This window comes from Trichechus manatus, unplaced genomic scaffold, assembly GCF_000243295.1.
Source record: "Trichechus manatus latirostris isolate Lorelei unplaced genomic scaffold, TriManLat1.0 scaffold00288, whole genome shotgun sequence".
Classification (NCBI taxonomy): Eukaryota; Metazoa; Chordata; class Mammalia; order Sirenia; family Trichechidae; genus Trichechus; species Trichechus manatus.
This window is the reverse complement of record NW_004444224.1, coordinates 390227-411929: the sequence shown is the minus strand read 5'-3', so window position 1 is coordinate 411929 and position 21703 is coordinate 390227. Positions and strand designations below refer to the sequence as shown.

General features: G+C 42.5%; 1 protein-coding gene across 1 annotated transcript in view; it reads right to left on the bottom strand.

Annotated features, from left to right (window-relative positions):
* Positions 1 to 1449: 1449 nt before the first annotated feature.
* Positions 1450 to 21703, bottom strand: part of F11R (F11 receptor) — a 29237-nt gene continuing 8983 nt past the window's right edge. The window contains exons 2-10 of the mRNA XM_023725135.1: positions 5957 to 6025; positions 5683 to 5790; positions 5311 to 5457; positions 4827 to 5029; positions 4548 to 4650; positions 4283 to 4390; positions 4034 to 4046; positions 3682 to 3730; positions 1450 to 3555 (exon numbers count right to left, since the gene is read on the bottom strand). Of these exons, the coding sequence (XP_023580903.1) occupies positions 3520 to 3555; positions 3682 to 3730; positions 4034 to 4046; positions 4283 to 4390; positions 4548 to 4650; positions 4827 to 5029; positions 5311 to 5457; positions 5683 to 5790; positions 5957 to 6025 (836 nt within the window). The 3' untranslated portion in view covers positions 1450 to 3519. The remainder of the gene's footprint in view (positions 3556 to 3681; positions 3731 to 4033; positions 4047 to 4282; positions 4391 to 4547; positions 4651 to 4826; positions 5030 to 5310; positions 5458 to 5682; positions 5791 to 5956; positions 6026 to 21703) is intronic.

Here is a 21703-nt window from a genome sequence, read left to right as displayed (position 1 = left end):
GAGCCATCATCACCCTAGTTCTATATATTCTATGTTTTTCCTACTTTATACATGAGTTGATTTTTTTGGATCCAAAGGCAGAATCCTTATTACTACTGAATTTCACTTTCTAAGATGGGTGGGTTTATCATTCCTGCTATTAAGGTCTTTTTGAATCCTTATGCTGCAAGCTGAAGTTACTGTTTCTTCGAACTCCTCACCATCCACAAATGATAGTGTATGCATTGTTTTTCATCTGGGTCACTGACAAAAATGCATCAAGGTTTGTCCTTCATTCCAGAGGGTGGCACTCGTTTCATCAAGAGCCTCACACTTCATTTGCTCTCCTTCTGTCCTGTAGATCTTGTTTGGATGGTGGACCCAAGTGAGATTTAGTCACATTGCAGAGAAAACCCCATGTTGACATCCTTACTTTCAATGTTCTAACACCCACATATCCACCTCCATAGAGAAAGTTAACTTCTCCAGCTACTCCTCCTCCTGCATTCTTTTCCATTCCAGGTCACTGTGAGCAGGACACAGGCTGCCCAGCCCTCCCCTCCCCAGCTGTCCTGAATCCCAGCACTACCACTTGCCTAGTACTGTGTGAACTTAGGCGAGTTCCTTAGCATTTTTGCACCTCATTTTCCCATCTGTGAAAAGGGATAGTAATACCAAAACCAAAACCCATTGCTGTTGAGTCAATTCCAACTCACAGCGACACTATAGGACAAAGCAGAACTGCCCCATAGGGTTTCCAAGGAGCAGCTGGTGAATTTAAACTGCGGACATTTTTTGGTTAGCAGCCAAGCTCTTAACCACTGTGCCACAAGGGCTCCAGGAATAGTGATAGTATGTAGGAAATAAGTCAATGGATAATAGTAGTCACTCAACAAGTTACAGAAAGGGGTCGGGGGGAGGTCAGGGAGTTTCATTTCATACTGAGTTTTGCAGCTAGTTCCAGAAAGAAGAAATAATAAAATGGAGAAGCTACAGAATTAAAGAGATATATATTTAAATGTAACTTCTACTTTTTCTTCATCTGTCCACTTTAAGATGTACTGTTCCCTCATTGAGAAATGAACCCAACTCCACTTTCTTCCACTCTACCCTCCCTTGGCCTTGATCTGTAGATCCTGTTAACACAGGAACAAACACATCCTTAACTCAATCATTTGATCCTGTGTGGAAGAGGGTTCATGTCTCATGGAAAACACTAATCTCCATGTAACTGTCCCCATCCCCCAAGTCTCCCTTTTACATAGGAAATATCCATTTGGGTCATTCCCATTCAAGCACAAGCCAATGATACATTAAATTAAAATGTACCTATCAAGCTTTATGGAAGGACACCCTTAATCTCTTAATTCACAAGACTATCCGGCAGTTTTTGAATGTCTAAGTCACTCTGAGTCCCAATTAATTTTCCTTTTAATGTAGAACTTCAGAATTTAAACAAACTCAATGTGAAAAATAAACGTTTATTACAAAAATTAGTTTTGACATTCTAAAATGAAAGCAGACAAGGTGTTTTTCAACTCAAAAGGGCTGTTGGAAACTGGAGGTACATTCCAAGGCTAGTAATAACTGACTCATCCTCATCCCAAGCGGTCTACGGTGAGGAACCATTCACCTCAAACTTAAAGATCAGTGAGTCACCTTTGCTTCGGTGTGGACTTTCACCACACCCCTCCCACCCTATCCTCCAACCAGGATGCAGAACTGAAACATACGTCAAAAATCTCATTCTTACTGAACCATTTCATAATCTCTACTTTCCTTGTTTAATTGGATTTTGTTTCCCTCTGGAAATTTTATTTTTTATTGGTGCGTGACACTTACTGATGGTTTGTTTTCCTTTTGGATCCTTGATAGAAAAAGCAACCTCAATTCAGTTAGGGATTTCCAGGTAGGGGAGCAGATTATAGCAATGTGGCACATTAGTATCCTCCACCAAAAGAAATAAGCAGAATCAACCCAACAGGATCCCTTATTTTCCCTCTTGCTAGTTAATAAATAGATTTGGAAATGTGTTCGGAGATTGTAGTAGACGAGGGAACAGAAGGTTAAGGGCAAAGAAGGGTCCAGATGTGGAGAAGGAAAGCAATGACAGTTGGTATCCTGCTTAATCTCGCTCTCTCACACACTGTCCATCCACCTCAGACTCCCACTCCCCTAAATAAGCCTACTTCTCCACACAACCTGAGAAATCTCCCTGCCTCAGGCTCTGGAGCACTTCTTCCTGCAGCCTTACAGAAATTCATTAATGCACCTGGTTAGGCAGGAGGGAGGGTAGGCACTTTATCCTCTCCCTTGGTGGAACAGGCCAAGTAGAACCCCAGAACACAGCATCAGCTTCACCCGGGTGCCCACCTCCAGCAAAGGAAGGCCTGGCCACAGAGGCCACAAAAGAGTTCTGAAGCTCTGCCCTAAAATAGGAACCAGGAAGGGGTGGCACCAGGAGGCAGGACAGGGAGCTGGAACCAGCCCCAGGTTGCTAGGAAGTACAGTTTTGAGGCATTTTCCTGTTTGTACAGAGGAGACCAGGAGCCCTCGAAGACTTCATTTCCCCCACTCCCCACAACAAGAATCTTGGACAGACCAAGTTTTTATTTCCAGCGACATCCAGGTACATAGAGACACACACAAGCACAATCTCATCAAAGAGCTAAGTAGCCCTCCAACACACACACAATCTTAGCACAGAGCTAGCACCACACGCACACAATCTCACACATGTCCCCAGAGCCCTACAGACATGTCTTTAATGGGTCTGCCCAATTGTTCCAGCTGAGGGAAGGGCGATGGCTTGAGCTATCAGCTCCAGCTTTGTTTTCTTTAGACCAATGGTTTTAAAACTTTTTCACTTCATGTTCCCTGGAAGCTGACGGTGCTCGCCAGTAAAAACTCCAGTCTCCCCTACAGCCATGGTCTGTGTCAGTCTGTCTGTGTTCAGGAGGATTCCAGTGCAGGAGGATTCCAGTGGCACTCCCATAGGAAGACAGAAGAGAGAGTGGGCTCTGGAGGCAGAAGAGACTTGATGCCGTCGTCACCAAACAACCAAGTCAGCAGCTCCAGTCTTCAATCCCCATTCTAGAACAGCTCAGCACTGGAGGAAAGAGCTTAGAAACTAGGCTCCAGATCCCTAGTCAAAGTCCACGACACACCAAGTGGACAGTGATCACAGCATATTCCTTGGATACTGGCCACTCTTGCTATCTACTTAGAAAGGAAGTCACCAAGCATCACTCAGGGGCTCTGGTCTGACTCCACACGGGGTTGGGGACTGAAAGTTTGACACAAGTCCCAGGCCACTCAGCAGGGGCAGGAAAGGAAGGGAGGCATGAAGGAAGAAGAGACACATAACTGACATTACTTAAAAACACACACACACACATCCTAACTAAGACAAAAGTGGGGCCCCTGATGGAGGCTAGAAGACAAATAAGGCATCCTGTGAAACTATACACACCAGGGGCCAGGGCCTAGTAGCACCTGAGTGAGGCAAGCACAGAAGACAAGAGGTGAGCTGGACCAGGATCACACCAGGAATGACGAGGTCTGTCTGAAATCCCCCTGTGGAGATAAAACTTCCAGTCACTCTCTGTAGGCGTCTTTAGCTGGTCACCCCCAACATAAACACAGACTAGAACCCCTGAGTCCAACTAGAGGGCCCTCCCTCTCCCAGGCAGGCATACTCACTTCATTTCGAGCAGTGGGCTGGCTGTAAATCACCTTCTTACCTGAAGTCCTGTAGACAAGCCAGAAGACATAGATGCTCAGTCCCCAAGCCCTTCCCTTAACCTCTATTTGCCCTATTTAGATGCCAGAACTGAGAGCTTTATGGGAAGAATGGAGTGGTCAGGAGGGAAGTGTGGGCAGAGGGAAACACGACAAGCCCAGGGCCACAGAAAGCAGGGGGGAGTCCCAGATGTCTTTCCCACCAGGCTGGTTGCCTCCACCTCCAATCCCTTCCCCTGGGCCCCTTTCAGCTTCAAACCACATGCATTCATGCTGTCAAGCTCAGAGAGCCTCAGGAGAACACCTCACTCACCCTTTCTTTGCTCCTGAAAGAGAAGAAATGGGATGGTGAGTGTCAGCTGGACAGAAGACGGCATGGTGCAGGAAAATGGGGGAGCTAGCATGTAGCACTTGATATATGTTAGAGGGGCAAGTGGTGCTCCTGGAGGAAAACCCTGGAACACATGGGCACAGTATCTGTGCCAGAATGCAGATGAGGCCCATGAACCACATCCTGGAATGTGAACAATACAAAGGAGAGCCTTTGAGGGCGAATACTTACTCTCAAAATAGCCTCGGCTATAGGCAAACCAGATGCCAAAAATCAGGACCCCAAGGAGGATGAGTGTTACAAGGACAGCTGCCACAATGCCGCCCACATTCAGCTCCACTGTGAGACACAAACAAGAGGCCAGGCATCTGGGTGCCCACTCATGGTACTGACACCACCACCACCACCACCACCACCAAGATGAAAAGCAGACCCCGGCCCCCATGCTCACCCTACCCCAGGTCTGAGCCCAAGGCCCTGCCACACCCTCACTTACCAGCTTCCATGACCACAGCATCGGACCTCGCGGGTGACCCATACCCATTCTGTGCCTGACAAGAGTATGCTCCAGTATCAAAGGCCGACACAGGATCAAAGATCTGGAGGGTAGAAAACAAATGGGCTTCCTGCTTGAAGAAGCTAAGTGCCTATCTGCCTATCTTTTATGCCTCCTGACCCCAACTCCAAGTTCATCTTGTTGCTTGTTCTTCCTCCCCACTTTCAGGAGTTCTATAACTGTGTTCCCCACCACCTTGCACCCCCACCCCATCTATACCAGTTCTCCGGTATTTTGATTCAGGGTATAGGAAGAGTTGCTGAAGGCACGGCTGCTCTTGGGCTCCATAGGCATCAGTGTCCCATCCTTGAACCAGTAGTACTCAGAAGGTGGGGAGCCATCTTGCTCTGAGCAGGTCAGCACCGCTCGGTTCCCAATGGTGGCAGAGGAGGGGATGTTGACTGTAGGCTTAGATGGAGGCACTGGGGAGGGAGAGAAGGTGCTGAACACAAGGGTAGGGAGGGCTGCCTGGAGTCTAAGTAACCAAGATGACACCCCATCCATCATAGCTAACCTCCCTCCTGACTCCGCCCTAAGTTTCCACCTAACCAAGGACTCATCACTTCTCCCCAGCAGCACTGTGACTCTGAACACACCACCTACGGCATCCTTACCATCAATGAGCTCCTAGGCCCAGCAGAGTCAGCTAAGGGCTATGGAAGCAACTGATTGAAGGCCCACACAGAAGATACAAGGCACATACCAAGCACAATGAGTTGGACGTTGACCTCCCCATAGTTGTTGCCACCATCCTCAGAGACCATACATGTATACATCCCAGTGTCTTTCCGGGTTACGGATTGGAAAGTGATGCCACTCTGTGAGAAGGTAACTCGGTCCTCATAGGAAGCTACCAGGAGAGAGGAAGCAGGGCAGGGACACAGTAAGCTGGAAAGCTAAGAAAGGTGATGGTGAGGTGGCATCCAAGGCACACAGCGGCCCTCTTCCTCCCCCAGGAAAGCGATGGGAAGGTCGTGGGGACTTAAGGCCCAGGGTGTGCCCCTCCTCTGGAATCCCGATCCCCGCAATTGATCCCACCACAACCTAGACACAGGAAACGGATGGAGCGACTCACCTGTGATCTTGCTGTTATAGCAAACGAGGCTGGTGGTGTCGCCTTGGACAAACTTCCACTCCACACGGGGAGAGGAGAAGCCCGAGTAGGAGCAGGACAACGTGGCGGCTGCAGACAGGATCAAAGTCAGCAGGCAAGAGGCACAGCAGCAAATGGAAAAGAGGGGATCAGCCCAAAGCCACAGGCTGGCCTGGATATTCTCCAGGTCCCAAGGGGGCTGCCACCCGTCCACCCTCATGCCCTACGCCCACTTCCACAGCCCATCCCAACTCACGTTCATTCTCAGCAACTTTGACTACAGATTCAGAGGTGTACACTGAACCCTTGCTCAACACCAGGGGGCCTGTGGAGAAGGAGAGACGTGGGCCCATCAGGAGTGGACAGAGAAGCACGTGGAGAGGGAATAGCAGACCCATCTGATGGGGATCTGAGGCCCAGACTCTCTGGGGGCTTCTTCAGGCTGAGATCCTAAGGGGGAGGGACTCAAGAGATCCAAGCTCCTCTTGGGCTCACACCCTTTCACCATTATCCTAAATATCTTCTTTAAACGTTTTCTGCTACAATGGCAGGCCAACATTTCTTTTATCAATGGAAATAAAATATTTCTTTCACAAATGCAATTTCTTTCATTTCTAATTTTTCCCTCTGTGACTCCCAGTAATCTAACGAGATTCCTACTCATCCAGAGGCAGCTTCCAAAATGACATTTCATGGTTGAGAGAAAGCTTCTCAAGAAATAATTGCAGCCACTTGTCGGACAATCCTGGAAGGAAGCCAGAAAAGCTGGAGGCAAAGGAGAGACAGAAGGGGAGGAGCAGTAATGAGGATGATGATAATAACGTGTATAACATTTGTGCTTTTTAAAGTGTTTTCACATACATCATACTGTTTGATCCTTGAAATGAGCATGACAGATCAGCAAGACAAGTATTATTATCCCAATTTTACACAAGGAACTGAGACTACAAGAAGTTAAGAACGTGCCTAAAATCACAGCTGGTTGTGAGATAGAGTTAGGACTATCACTGGGCTCAGGTCATCTCATTAGACTCTCTAACTGCCCAATGGAGAAAGGTAAAGAAAAGGTGGTGGGTGGGGGTGAAAGGAGGAAGTGAGGAGGGAAAAGGCGAATTAAATAATGTGAGGGGGGACACAGTGGGGGTCATAGACGGGGTTCACACATTCTGAATTAAGAACCAGTGACAGAATTCTGGGATAGCAGGAGAACTGCTGTGTTATAAAACTACACGCATACAATTAATCTCTTTCGTGTTCTCAAAGATTGAATTCATGAAGTATGCTTTTATCTAGCTTTTAAGTCAGAGCCCCAGCTTCCTTAGATAAACGCAAAAAGATCTGTGTAATGCAAGCACGTCTGTAAAACGTAAGTAACATCTTTCCTTTTTTTAATTACTCAAGTAACTATAAATACAGTCTCTTGACCTCAGAGGCTCCCCTTCCTCATATGAAACATGAGAGGTTTACACTAAATGTTCTCTAGAGTCTTTTAGGTTCTTTTCTTTCTTCCTTTTGCCACTAACGTTTAGAATACATTTATTTCAATTTTACACAGCAACGCTGAAATAGTCTGGATAAGTATTATCCCTTCATATTACAGGTAAGAAAATTAAGTGTCCAAAAGGTTAAGACCCAACGTTTCATAGCTACTGGCAGAGCTAAGATTAATGTACAGGTTTCTTAATGCCTATATCCATTATGGAATTCCTGGTGGTGTAGTGGTTAAGAGCTACGGTTGCTAAATAAAAGGTCGGCAGTTTGAATCCACCAGAAGCTTCTGGAAACTCTATGGGGCAGCTCTACTCTGTCCTTTAGGGTTGCTAAGAGTCGGAATGGACTGAACAGCAATGGGTTTGGTTTTTTGGTTTTTATAGCCATTATACCACACTCTTTTTTTGTTAACCATGTTGTTTCTCAGAAAAGCCATTGGTTAAATGGAGGCAAACTATGCAACAAAATTTCATTCTTATTTAAGTCAGGTCCCTTTTATCTAGAAATTATTTCTAATAATATTACTTTGTATCTGGGTATTTGGCATTATATTTTTAATGTCAAGTCTATACTCAAATGTAATAACAGACACAGAAATTAAATCAAATGGCCTTTACTAAACTGATAACCCTATAAGGACGTGCAAGCCTCTTACTCAGCTCTCATCAAGAATGCTGGTGATGTCTGCATTTGCTTTGAATGCATATAACTAAAGTATTTATGAGGATGTGATTTAAGTTCTAAATAATTTATAACTAGTAAGACTTCATTACACATAAATTGGACATCATCAAAATTAAAAACATTTATGATTCAAAGGACACCATCAAGAAAGGAAAAGACAACTCAGAAAACGGGATAAAATTTATGCAAATCGTATCTGATAAGAGACTTGTATCTAACATATATAAATAACTATTACAATTCAATAACAAAAAGACATTTCTCCAAAGAAGATATACAAATGGTCAATAAGCACATGAAAAGACGCCCACCATCATTAGCCATCAGTGAAGTACAAATAAAAACTACAATAAGATACCACTTCACACCCACCAGGATGGCTATAATAAAAAATATGGGAAATAACAGGTGATGGCAAGGACGTGGAGAAGTTAGAACCCTCAAACGTTGCTGGTGATAATGTAAAATGGTGCAGCTGTGTAGGAATACAGCTGGGCAGTTTCTCAAAGAGTTAAACAGTTACCATAAAATTTTTTTTTTTTAAAAAAAAAACCTTGCTGTGGAGTTGATTCCAACTCGTAGCGACCCTATAGGACAGAGTAGAACTACCCCCTAGGGTTTCCAAGGAGCGCCTGGTGGATTCGAACTGCCGACCTTTTGGTAAGCAGCCGAGCTCTTAACGACTGTGCCACCAGTTACCATATGACCTAGCAATTCCACTCCTAGGTATACATCCAAGAGAAAGGAAAACAAATACACACATTTTATTTATCCATTTGTCAGCTGATCGACATTTGGGTTGTTTTCACTTTTTGGCTATTATGATAATGCTGCTATGAACATTCATATACAAGTTTTTATGTAGACATTTCTTTTCCTTTCTCTTTGGTGTATACCTAGGATTAGAATTGTTAGGTCATACGGTAACTGTCTGGTGGCGCAGTGGTTAAGAGCTCGGTTGCTAGCCAAAAGGTCAGCAGTTCAAATCCACTACCCGCTCCATGGAAACCCTATGGAGCAGTTCTACTCTGTCCTACAGGGTCACTAGAAGTCAGATTCAACTCAATGGCAACGGGTTTGGTTGGTTTTTATATCAATACAATCCACCACTTTCAGTCTGTAGTACTGTGGTGGCTTGCATGTTGCTATGATGCTGGAAGCTATGCCACCAGTATTTCAAATACCAGCAGGGTCACCCATGATGGGCAGGTTTCAGCAGAGCTTCCAGACTAAGACAGACTAGTAAGAAAGGCCTAGAGATCTACTTCCAAAAACCAGCCAGTGAAAACCCTACGAATCACAACGGAATATGGTCTGATACAGTGCTGAAAGATGAGCCCTCTAGGTTAGAGGGCACTGAAAACACACAGTGGCCAGAACAATGAACTCAACATACCAATGATCATGAAGATGGCACAAGACCAGGCAACATTTCATTATGTTGTACGTGGGGTCTCCAAGAGTCAACAACTGACTCCAGGGCAACCAACAACAACAACACCCATATAATGGAAAATTATTTGGCCATAAAAAGGAATGAAATGCTGATATACACTACAGCATGAACCTTGAAAACATCATGCTAAGTGAAAGAAGCCAGACACAAAAGACACATATATGATTCCATACATATGAAATGCTGAGGACAGGCAAATCCATAGAAATAGAAAGCAAATCAGTGGTTGCCGAGAGTTGTGGAGGGATGGGGAGATAGGGCTTAATGGCAAAGAGGTACGGGGCGGGGAGATTTCGGCGTGAGGATATTCTAAAACTGATTGTGGTGATGCTTCTACAAATTTGTGAATATACTAAAAACCAATGAATTGTACATTTCAAATGGGTGAACTATCTGATATGTAAATTATATTTAATAAAGCTGTTAGGGGAGAAAAAAAAAGAACGCTGGTAATGAAGTGTCTTGATTTTTGCTCAACTCAGCCTTCTCTGCAAGGAAGGACTGATTCTCCCAGCTCCTGAGAGTGCTACCAGGGATAGCTATCAGCCCTCTCAGGGGACAGCCAGAAAAACGGCCATGCCAGGGGCAACCAGCGTCCAATGCCTGATCAATGCCCAACTCCCCAACTCAGGACAAGTCTGAAGGGCCATTCCTACTCCAAAGCTCCACATAGGGTAGGCTGAGTCCTTGTTGGGGCTACAGTTTAACTCAATTTCTCCCTGTGCCCAATCCTGCTTCCTGCCCTTCCTTTCCACAGGTGTTGATCCCAAAATCACTCCCTAATAAATGTCTTGTAAGATAATCTACATCTTCAGAGTCAGCTTCCCAAGAACCCAACCTATGACATCACCCAAATAATGACAGGTTTTAATTAAACTAAAAAATAGGCTTTGAAAGAATGAGTCACCCCCAACCAAAAAAAAAAAAAAAAAATCATGGCATATAAATTTGATCATTATTTCTCTATCACTTGACTTAGCTGAAATTTTGAGTCCAATCAGATCAAATCTAAACAGTCAGGAATTACACCACATATACGTACAAACACACTGGGCTACAAGCATATTCCCCTTCTCATTAATCCTGACAGACATTACCTAGTCCGGGCTTTTCATCTTTTGTCTAAAATACAAGGACCTTCACGTCAATGTCTTCCCACCTTCCTCTGACGCAGGATTGCCTGTTTCTGCCTGTGGCCTGGCTGTGCCTATCCTCAAAACCCTACTTGTGGCTGCATATCACACCATGGGTCAAATTCAGCTATTCCTATTCACCACAAGATACCTCAGCCATCCCGGTCCACATTCCTTCTCAATCTTGAACATGCCCCAGGAACCAGGCTACCTGAGTTCAAATCCCAACTCTGTTACTTAATAGGCTGTGTGACCCAGGCAAGCCACTTAACCACTCTGAATCTCAATTTACCCATCTGTAAAATGGGGATAATAGCAGTTGGTACATCAAAGGAGAGGGTTAAACAAGCAAAGTGCTTACAGCAGTGTCTGACCAATAGGAAGCACCAAATAAGGTATTGTATCGTATTATCTGCCCATAGGCCCCTCTGTACACACTTCTCTTTCTCATTTAAAAAACTTCTTTAACACACAAATACTGTCTGAAAAGTGCTTATCCTCCAGCTCACCAAACCCTCTCTCCTCTATCTCTGTGACTGCCTTGGAAAGCCTGAGTCCTCCCCAAAACCCTGAGGGATGGACAAGCAGAGCTGAGGGCTTTTCCTCCCCATATCCCAGCTACAGACATTCAGTTTTCCTGCCCATTCTCCTCATATATTTAATATTTTCCCTTGCCTCATCCCCAACTCCCTTTTGCACCTAGCCTTGGACCTATACTTGGCATAGTGTACACACACATACAAGTGTCCTACTCCCAGGCTAATGCACATGGTTCTAACACCACAACAAGGGAAGTCACAAAATCAGTCACGGATAAACTTTTGGCCCACACAAAGGTTTCTGGTCCTTTTGTGTACAGAAAATCACCCGTTGATCTTGCATGTCTCTCTAGCTGGAATCCTCTTCATTCCTTTTCAAACTTGAAGAAATAGTCTACACACGCACTGTTTCCCATTTAACACACCTATTCGCCCCTCAACCTACTACAATGTGCCTTTGGCTCTCACTTAGCAATTAAAATTGCTTTTACCTAGGTCACCAACCATCATATTCCTCAATTCTAAGACGCTCAGACTATAACATACTGTATAATGTTGATTCAATAAAAGCTTTCTGAGAAAAATCCTATTAAATGTATACATAGATTGTAAATCAATCCTAATTTACAAACATTAAAGTGAACTTAGAATTAAGGAAATCCAGTATTTGCTTTTTTAGTTACTTTACATGGCCACTGTAAGACATTTGACCCTGCCGACCATCCCCTTCTTCAGAACTCACCCTGCGACCAATGAGGGCATAAAAGGCTGAGGTACCTGTTAAGTTGGTGCACCGGGTTAGGCTGTGTGAGTGTGTTTAAGTATGTGTATCCGGAAAATGGGGAACGTTCAAGGGATCCCAGAATTCGGCCCGCTAAGATGCATCCTTAAGAACTGGGAACAGACTTGAACAGACATGACTCTGGCAGCATCCTTGTCCCTTTCCTACTTTTGCCTCTTTAACTATATGCCGAGTAAAACTTTTCTTTTTGCTTTACTAAACTTTGTGGTGTTCTCACCCTACAAGAGTTAATGGTGTAGTTGTTGCAAGGATTCTAAAACCACAAATCCAGTCAACCTCAAGGAGACCTGGACTGGGAAGCAGAAGCTGGCAAAAAAAGAAAAAAAAAAAAGAGGTCCTATATCCTGGACCCACGCACTCACACTCCATGTCCCTTCGACACCGACCGGGTGAGTGCCCTCAGAAAACGAGCTTTCGCTTATTTTTTTGTTCTCTTTCTCATGTTTTCTTAAGTTTTGTTTGGCATATTTGCTTGAAAAATCAGGTGTCTGATTAAGAAGGATCTTTCTTAGATTTTCGCTTGATCATTTGGTTACGAGTAGTATTTAGTAACTCTTTTGGTGAACTGCAGTTTAGGTCCGGATTCGGGCGTTTGAAACATTAAAGAGGTAATTATATTTTCAAAGAGCTCTGAGCCACTATAAGCCACAAAAATTCAGGCATGGGTCGAACAGTAAAAGCCATCAGGGCAGTCGCCGGCGCTCATTATGAGCGTTAAAGACTCCCATGACAGGATAAGGTGGTCATACGGCGTTCTTTGTTAGAGCTGTTTTTGTGACTCAGAAAATCTGGAAAATACTGCCCTGTTTTGCCAAATTTGCAGGGAGAAGTGGTATCTCCCAACCTGTGTTACGAAATCTGAAAGGAATGGTGGTAGTTTCATACCTTTTTTATGATATAGTTTCTCAACAAAGAATCACAATGTTAAAATTAAAATCATCAGTAGCTACTTTAAAGTACTTTCCAAATTGGAGGAACTAGTACATTTAAGGTCTAAAGTAAGAGACTAGGTCTCTAGCCAGCAGAATGAATTAAGTTCAAAAAGAAGGAAACCAAAATCTTGAACCTTAGAGCCTAACATCTTTGATAAATAAGCCTGGATTCCCCCCTGCTATTGAGACACTGGTTTGGGGTTCATATTTAAAAATGCTATAAACTGAATATACTATAAGTAATTTGGAATTTCAATGACTAATTTGGGAAAATGAGCTTTCATTTGTGTTGCCTTTTCCTTTTTGGGGAACTTTTGCTTGATGTTCAGTTTTTATCAAAAGGTCTAATATTCTTCCATCTGAGGCTCTGGCAAGTTAATAAGTTTTATCTAAAACCTGTTTTGTTTTGTTTTGTTTTTTTCTGTGAATTCAGTCAAGAGAATCAGGACGTGGCAAGATCAGAACCCCAGCCCCCAGTCTTGCTAGGCAAAAATTGAAGGATTCATTTACAAAATTGCTAAAGAACTTTGGTATTTACTGGGTAGACAGCCTTTCAAAATGCCTAGGCCAGCTTAAACATATGTATATGAAATGGGATGACCCAATCCTGTCTTCCATGAGTCAAGAGAGTAAGGGCCGGACAGAATCAAGCCTCCCCAGCCCTCAGTCTCTGAAGTCAGAGCTCCAGGGAAGCTTTTGAAAGAAGCCTTCCAACTGAGAGATTTTTTTAAGAAAAAAGAAAACATTGCTGCTTTGCTATAGTTATCAAAAATTAGAGATCTATAAAATACAAAGAAAAAAAATTAGAGAGATCTCAATCATAAAAAAAACACTGTAAACAAGTTCTATCGTAAGAGAACTCTAAAAAGCAAAAAATAAAAAATCACAATAAGACATACCTAAAATGGACTAAAAAATGTTTCCACCCTTAGCCAGAGATAAGGTTATACCTATCGCAATGAACTGGTCAGTTAACAGACACTTTGTGATTTCCAAAGCTGGTTGATAAAAATCTTTAAGGGCTAAAATTAGATTGAGAAAAATAAGAAAAACAGTAAAATTTAAATAAAAACTTGGAATGTTTGAATGAACTTCATTTCAACAATTATATTTTATGGTATACAAGCTTAAAATCATTAACAAGACCTTTTAGGTTATTTTCAGATCTTAAATTGAGTAAATAAAGTCATCATAATTTAAGTTTTTACACTTTTGCTTTTTTACAGCACACATACACACAATATATATGAGTCTGCTAATGAGTATTCATTTTTGTCATTTTAAAAGGATGTACTACAAGAGATATAAAGACAATGTTTAAGAGGTTTATTAAAAAGAAATTTATTTAATATGGTCAGAAGTTTTATCTGTCTGACTAAAGTTTAATGGTTTAATTTATGAGATTTTTAGGAGCTTTAACATTAAATAATATATAAAACAAAGAATTGGGTTTCTCACTGCTAAAATAACAAAAATTCTCTTTGATTTCTGAGTTAAAGGGTTAATTTACTCTTTGTGTAATCTGCCTTGAAGACAAAGGTCCAGCCTCTCATTAAAATAAAATTCCTGAGTCAAAAACCAAGCCACACAGCTTGAGAAAAAAAATTTTTTTTTTTAATAAAGGAAAGATTTATTTAACATGTTATACATTACATGGAATGTGTAATCAAAATCAAGAGAAATGCCTGATTCTCTTTGGGTCAAAATTTATATGTTAGTATTTCCTCTTATGTTTTTGCCTAATATTAGACAGCAAATGCATAATATTATGCCATAATTTTATTATTATTTCTTTATTGCTAACTTTGCCACAATTTTATTTTTTTTTAATCTAGCATCAAAGCCAATGGTGTGACTGGGGCATTCACATTGTTTACCCATGAAGTCTTTTTATTACTATTCAGGTATTTAGAAACTTGATAATCTTGGCATATCCTGACTATATGGTACTATGTCTCAAAATTATTATATAGTGTATTATATCTGAAGCTCTTTAAAAATAAGGTTAATCATAGTATCTGAACAAAAAGATGGACTATATTAGACTTATGAAAAGAACTGTGACTAGACAGATTCAAGAATTCCAAAAACTCTTTATGTAGAAGCTAATGAGTTCACAGATTGTGGCTGATTTGGAATCATGTGGAACAGAAATTAACTACATAAGACTGACTAAATGAATACTATGGGTTTTATGTGGAAATACTGCTAATGTTTTAGGGTCCTACTTTCTGGATATAAGAAACCATTTTTCTTTCTCCTAAATTATTTAACTAATCAGTTTAGATATTGTGACTCTTGAGTTAGAAGTTCTTCTCTCTTAAAAACAGTTTTGTGACACTTCTGCTTCTGAGAAAGTGACCCATGACTGTTAATAGGTAAACCAAGGAGGGGCAGCTTGCCCTCGAGAAGAACACTTAGTTTGTTTTAAACAGACTAACTGACACATTATCTTGTTAATCATATATTCTCTAATGAAAATCTGGTTGTCACATGTGAATTTTTTTATACCTTCTATTTCCTCTAGACAAACCTTGTGTGCTCCTTATGGATGTATGTTTTTGTGTGGTGGATCCAACTATACTAGTTTAAATGATCCCTTTCTGACTGAAAGTGAGTTTACGTGGGCAATCTCTTTTTTAGATTCCTGGTCAATGCATGGGCAATGCACTTTGAGAATTTTAAGATTACCTTTAGATATTCATAGTAATGATGCTAGTAAATATTGAAAAGGTGATGTTAAATTATTACACATTATAAAACAAGAGTAAAAAAAAGAAACTCATTGGTCTAATACTCAGGGTGGGGTAGGAAGCTTTAATTCCTATTATGGTATAGTTAAATTGGAAAAAAAATCTTTAAGAAATCTATCAATCATTATGGGACAAATAACAAGAAGTTGCTAATGAGATAAAAACACAACAATAATCTCTGACCTCATTAACCAAGGTGACATGAAATAACAAAATAGCCTTAGATTTTTTTTATTAGCCCAAGAAAGTATAGTCTGTGCTGTAGCAAATATCTCTTGTTGCATTTGGATAAATTACACAGGAGAAGTATAACAGGTATATGCAGAATTAGACAGCAAGCTACTTGGTTACACACTGTAACACCCTTACGAACACCAGATTTATTTGGTTGGTTACCATCAGGAATAAGTACACAGGCTAGATCACTACTACAAGGGATAATAATAGTCTGCAACCTGATAGTATTAGGCATAAATAAAACTTATCTTCTATTGTCTTACACACTTAAAAAAGCCTCAGGCTAAAATGTTGATATACATTGAGTCTGCTCCCTTCAGCAATGCAACTGATGGGAACATTGTTCTTACTTAAGATCCTGATGAAGAACTAGACGGTATCTGGTGGAAAACCAGCACCCTGAGTTTAAAGAGCCGGCCATGGCCGCCATCTAAGGGCTCCACTTAAGTCCAGGTATTAATCATCACTGTGTTATCTCCAATCTCCAATCAAAAGAAAAGAATGATTTAGGAGATAATATGGGAGCCGTTATTCCCTGTCCTTGAGCACAAAAATGTGACCCAGCTGGAGCTGGACTCACAAAGAATCATAAAGACACAGCAACTGAGCCCTAAGGTATAAAGACAATAGCTAAGACAATCTTGGGGAAAAAAAATCTTCTGGGAAACATTCACATAAACAAGGCATAAAAACCACTCTTTCTTTTAATATTTAGTAAATAGTTATAAACCAACAAGAGGTCAGTAGCCACAATGAAAGGCCTAGGTCTACTATTTGCCCCTTTCCGAAAATATGCCAAAAAATTCTGAGCCGGGCTATAGTTCAAAATGGACACTGGTCTTGAATGATCAATGTCCAAAAAGAAATAGAAGGAGTAAGACAGAGTCCCCAGAGTGCTGTATTAAAAATTCTGTTTCCTTTGCTGGGCTTCCTCCCCACCCACCAACCCCAGCTTTGCATTTGAATCCTGCTTTTGCTTGGATATTATATGTAAACCCCATTGTGCCTGCGTAGATGTATGATTAAGACTGTTGCTGATCTAACTAGTATGAACTCCCTACTTGTAAACCCCTTAAAATAACTTGCCTGCCCACCCTTGGGGAACAGTCTTGGCAGCAGTAAGCCCCGACTGACTCCATTTCCTTGTACAACAAAACAAAGGTGACTTTCTTGTTCTCCCACCTCAGTCTCTGAGTTTATTGGCCAATATGAGTCATGCTGAGCAAGAACCTGGAGTTTCCACCTGGTAACAAAGAAGTGGCTGGTGGGTCTCAATAGCCAAACTTTCAGTTAAAAGCCGAGAGCTTAACCACTGCACCACCAGGGCTCCTCACTCAAACACCAAGCATTACCATTTCATTTCCCAAATCTCCCTCAAATTCAGTCCCTCTTCTCCAGACTCCCTGCCACTTCATAGTACTAAGAAAAGGGTAGAGCCATTATCTTAACATCATTGTCTCCTCAGGACAGCCCCTCAGTCAGCCCATTTCCTGAAGTTGTTTTTATCCTCGGAACTTCTTTGAAAGAAACAGCCACTGGCTGAAACGGGTCCTGGCTAGGCTGAAACAGGTCCTAGCTAGCTGGAATCGGCTGAACCAGGTCCTGCCCTCCATCTTGGCACTCCAGGTGACCTTTAGTTCATTAACTGCCTCATGAATGTAAGTTCTCTGCCCCTGGGTGGAGAGCTAACTTGCTGATGAGCAAAAATGACTAACTTCCTTCTGCTCAGGGAATCAAACCCTAGCCTTAGAAAATGTTTACTCATTCTAAAACGCTCCACGCCAGCACACGGGCAGTTTTGTATTCTGAAACTGATCCTGCCTATAAAAACCAGCCTCAACAAGCTGCCTGCAAGGCAGTCTTGGAAGGCACTTAGCTCCAACTGTCTCCTTGCTTGGCCAACCAATAAAGCTGCCTTTCGTTCTCCCCAACTTGGTCTCTGTCTTTTTGGCCCTGATGGAGTCACACTGAGCAGAACCCAGAATTCCTGGCAACAGTACCATTATCATCTTCTGAAGGATTACAACTGGCCTCCCAACTGGCCTCTCTGCGTTTTTTAATCTTAGTGTTGTTGCTGTGTGCTTGCAAGTCAATTCTAACTCACAGCAACCCCTTTTGACAGAGTAGAACTGCCCATGGGGTTTCCTAGGCTGTAATTTTTATGGGAGCAGATTGCCAGGTCTTTTCTCCCACAGAGATGCCGGTGAGTTCAAACCATTGACCTTCCTGTTAGCAGCCGAGCACTTTAATCATTGTGCCACCAGGACTCCTTTTTTAAATCTTGACCCACTCAAATCCACCCTCCATTCCATGCTGGAGTGAGAGCTAACATTTATTGAACGCTTACTACAGTGAGATCTGTAAGAGCCAGAACTCAATGGGACTGCCTTATGTTTCTGGGTTAACAAGTTTTCCACCTTTGACAGGTACCACTTTTCTATCGCGCTCTATTAGTGGAAAATATTTGAGTTTTCCTTGTTTGACAGGTTTCCACCTTACACAGGTTTCGGCTTTCCCAGGTTTTACAGTGTATGCCAGACACTACTGTAAACATGCTCTATGTATCATCATTTAATCCCTACAACAACCTTTGGAGGTGAGTGATACTTTATCGTCTCCATTTTCCACGTGGAAAAACTGAGGCATAGAGCAGTTAAGTAATTTGCCCAAGCCACACAGTTAGTGAATGGTGGCTCTGGGATTCAAATCCAGGCAGTCCAATTCCAGAGGCTGTGCTACATAGACCAAGCAGCTTTCCTAAATGCAAATCTGACTTCAAGCACTCAAAGCTGCTTCAAGCTTTCAGGGAGCCAAAAAAAGTTCCTGCACTATCAGACCCCTCCTCCCACCTATGCTAAACTTATCTTCATCTTAACCACCCTTAGGCTTTCAATTTACCCTCTAGCAATACAAAACTGTTTATAATTCCCAGCAAACATCAGGAAGTGTCACAATGTCTGCCTTTGCTGCAGCTCTTCCTGCTATGTGCAACACCCTTTCTCCCTCTTTCCTTATCTAGCCAGCAGCTATTCATCCACATTATTTTCTGAGAAATGACTTATCCCACTCCCAACCCCCACCAAAGCCAGGTCAAGGCTTCTTCCCCAGGCTTCTATTGTTATCAGTTGCCCTTGCTGTTGTCAGGTGCCACTGAGTTGGTTCTGACTCATTGTGACCCGGGTCCTGTGCCATCCCCACAATAGTAGGTATGTTTGAGCCCACTGTTGCAACCACTGTGTCAATTCATCTTGTTTCACTCACCCTCTACTTTAACAAGCGTGATGTCCTTCTCCAGGGATTGGTCCCTTCTGGTAACATGTCCAAAGTGAGACAAAGTTTCCCCATCCTCTCTTCTAAGGAGCACGCTGGCTGTACTTCTTACAAGACAGATTTGTTTGTTCTTCTGGCAGTCCATGGTATATTCACTATTCTTTGCCAACACCATAATTCAAACCTGTCAATTCTTGGGTCTTCCGTACTCACTGTCCAGCTTTTGCATGCATATGAGGCAATTGAAAATATCATCGTACTAGTTGCCCTAGACCTTAAGTATAACAGAAGGAAACACTGTGCAGTCCTTCATGATTCGTGGGTATGTTTGAGTACCTTGTTGCAGCTATTGGGTCAACCCCTCTCATCAAGGACGTTGTTGGGAAACCACCATCTGAAAATTTGTTGGACTGTGATGGCTTGCATTTTGCTATGATGCTGGAAGCTATGCCACAGTACAGGCAGTCCTCAGATTACGAATGAGTTTCATTCCTAAATCTGTCTTTCAGTCACGTTTGTATGGAAATTGGAACAGTTAGGTACGGTCCGTATCTAACCTGCAGGCCCGCCATGTAGAGCACAGTGGCGGTGCTTGGGACACACAGATGTTGGGGCTGGCCCTTTCCAAGCTCCGAGGGAGGTGGGTGCGTGTGGGCCCTCTGCTCGCTGCTGCAGGCCGTGGCTGGGTACACCATGTCGCAGGGCCCCACCCGCTGCCAGCGGCAGCCCAAAGCACAGCTGCCGCACCTGAGCGTGCGGGAGAAGTGTGGCCCTTCATAGGAGCCTGGGCCCTGAACACTAAGTCAGTTTTTTTCCTGATAGGCTTTACAGGGGCTGGAGTTTGTATACAAATCATATGTTCGTAACCCGGGGACTGCCTGTATTTCAAATACCAGAAGGTTTACCCATGATGGGCAGGTTTCATAGGAGCTTCCAGCTAAGACAGACTAGGAAGAAAGACCTGGCAATCTACTTCCAAAATCGGCCAGTGAAAAACCCATTGTTGCTGTTAGTTAAGGAGCCCTGGTGGTGAAGTGGTTAAGTGCTTGGCTGCTAACCCAAAGGTTGTTGGTTCGAACCCACCAACCACTCTGTGGGAGAAAGATATGGCAGTCTGCCCCCATAAGGATTATAGCCTTCGAAACCCTATGGGGCAGTTGTCCTATAGGGTTGCGATGAGTTGGAATCAACTTGACAGCAATGGGTTCTTGGTTTGTTGTTAGTTGCCATCAAGTTGATTTCAACTTATGGTGACCCCATGAGTGCAGAGTAGAACTGCTCCACAGGGTTTTCAAGACTGACCTTTCAGAAGGATCATCAGGCTTATCTTCCGAGGCACCTCTGGGCAGACTGGATTCAAACCACCAACCTTTATGGTTAGTAGTACAGCACTTAATGGTTTGTGCCTGCCACTCACGGACTCCAGGCTTCCACTACCCCATGCAAAACAGCCAAAGTACTTCCCCTGTTATAGTGACATCATCTATGCATGTGTTTACTTCCCCAACCAGACAGTAAACTCCCAGGGAGCAGGGACCACGTGTTATGCTGAAAATCAGTAAATGTTTGCTGAACAACTAGAATACTAAGAGATTAGATCACAGCAAAACATTCGTTATAACATCTACTCCTCCTATCTACAAAGGTAAGGCCATTTTTCATACTGGCAGATGGGGCACACCCAAATGAAGAAAAAACAAACTTGTTGAAAACTCAATCTTTTTTTATAGTTTAACACTAGCAAAGTTTTTTTTTTTTACTGTTCAGTTCTAAGAAATTGAGAGGTCTGTTAATCTTTTTTTAAAACTTTAGTTTTATAAACTAAAAATCTCTTTTTTTAACTACTTCACTGCTATTGAAACAGAATCAAAGTTCTAAGCACATGGGCAATTCCCACCTGCCATTTTACAAAGGAATTGATTTCTGCAGCCTGGCCTGGCCTAGCCGGGCCATAGTGTGCACACACAAGGTTTGAGCCTGGTTTCCTGCATCCAGGGAAGGTGTGCAGAGCCACAAGTGCAGGAAGTGCCAGGAAGTCTTCCAATGCGACGTCTAAAATAGCAGCAGCAGAAAGGAGAGGAAGGATGTGAACCCATTTAAAACACTCCCATTGTCTTCATGATCTTAAACCCTTTACAGGTTTAACTCATTTAATCCTTGCAATAATTCTAAGAGGTCAGTACTATTATTGTTCCCATCTTACATATGAGTTTATTGGGGCACAGAAATTTAAGTAACTTACACAAGGTCACAAAGCTGGTAGGTGGCAGCACTAAGATTCTAACCCAGGTAATCTGGCTCCAATACATGATCCTGCATCAACTACCACCACGACTATGTAAAAAATACACAGTGTCATCCCAAAGGACAAGGTAGAACAACTTGTTCTGGCATAGAAATATGTCCAAAAGATAAAAACAATACATAAAATAGATCCTATTTTTATAAATAATAAAAAACAATCTGAGTATACGCATAAAAAAGACTGAACTAACTCCTAAGAATAGACTCCAAACACTTGACAGTGCATATTATCTGACAGATGGGACCACAGGGGCTTTTCCTTTCTTTCTTTTTTTTTAATTGTACGTTAGGTGAAGGTTCACAGAACAAATAGTTTCTCATTAAACAGTTAGTACACATGTTGCCCTATGACAATGGTTAACAACCCCACTACATGTCAACACTGTCCTTACTCAACCTTGG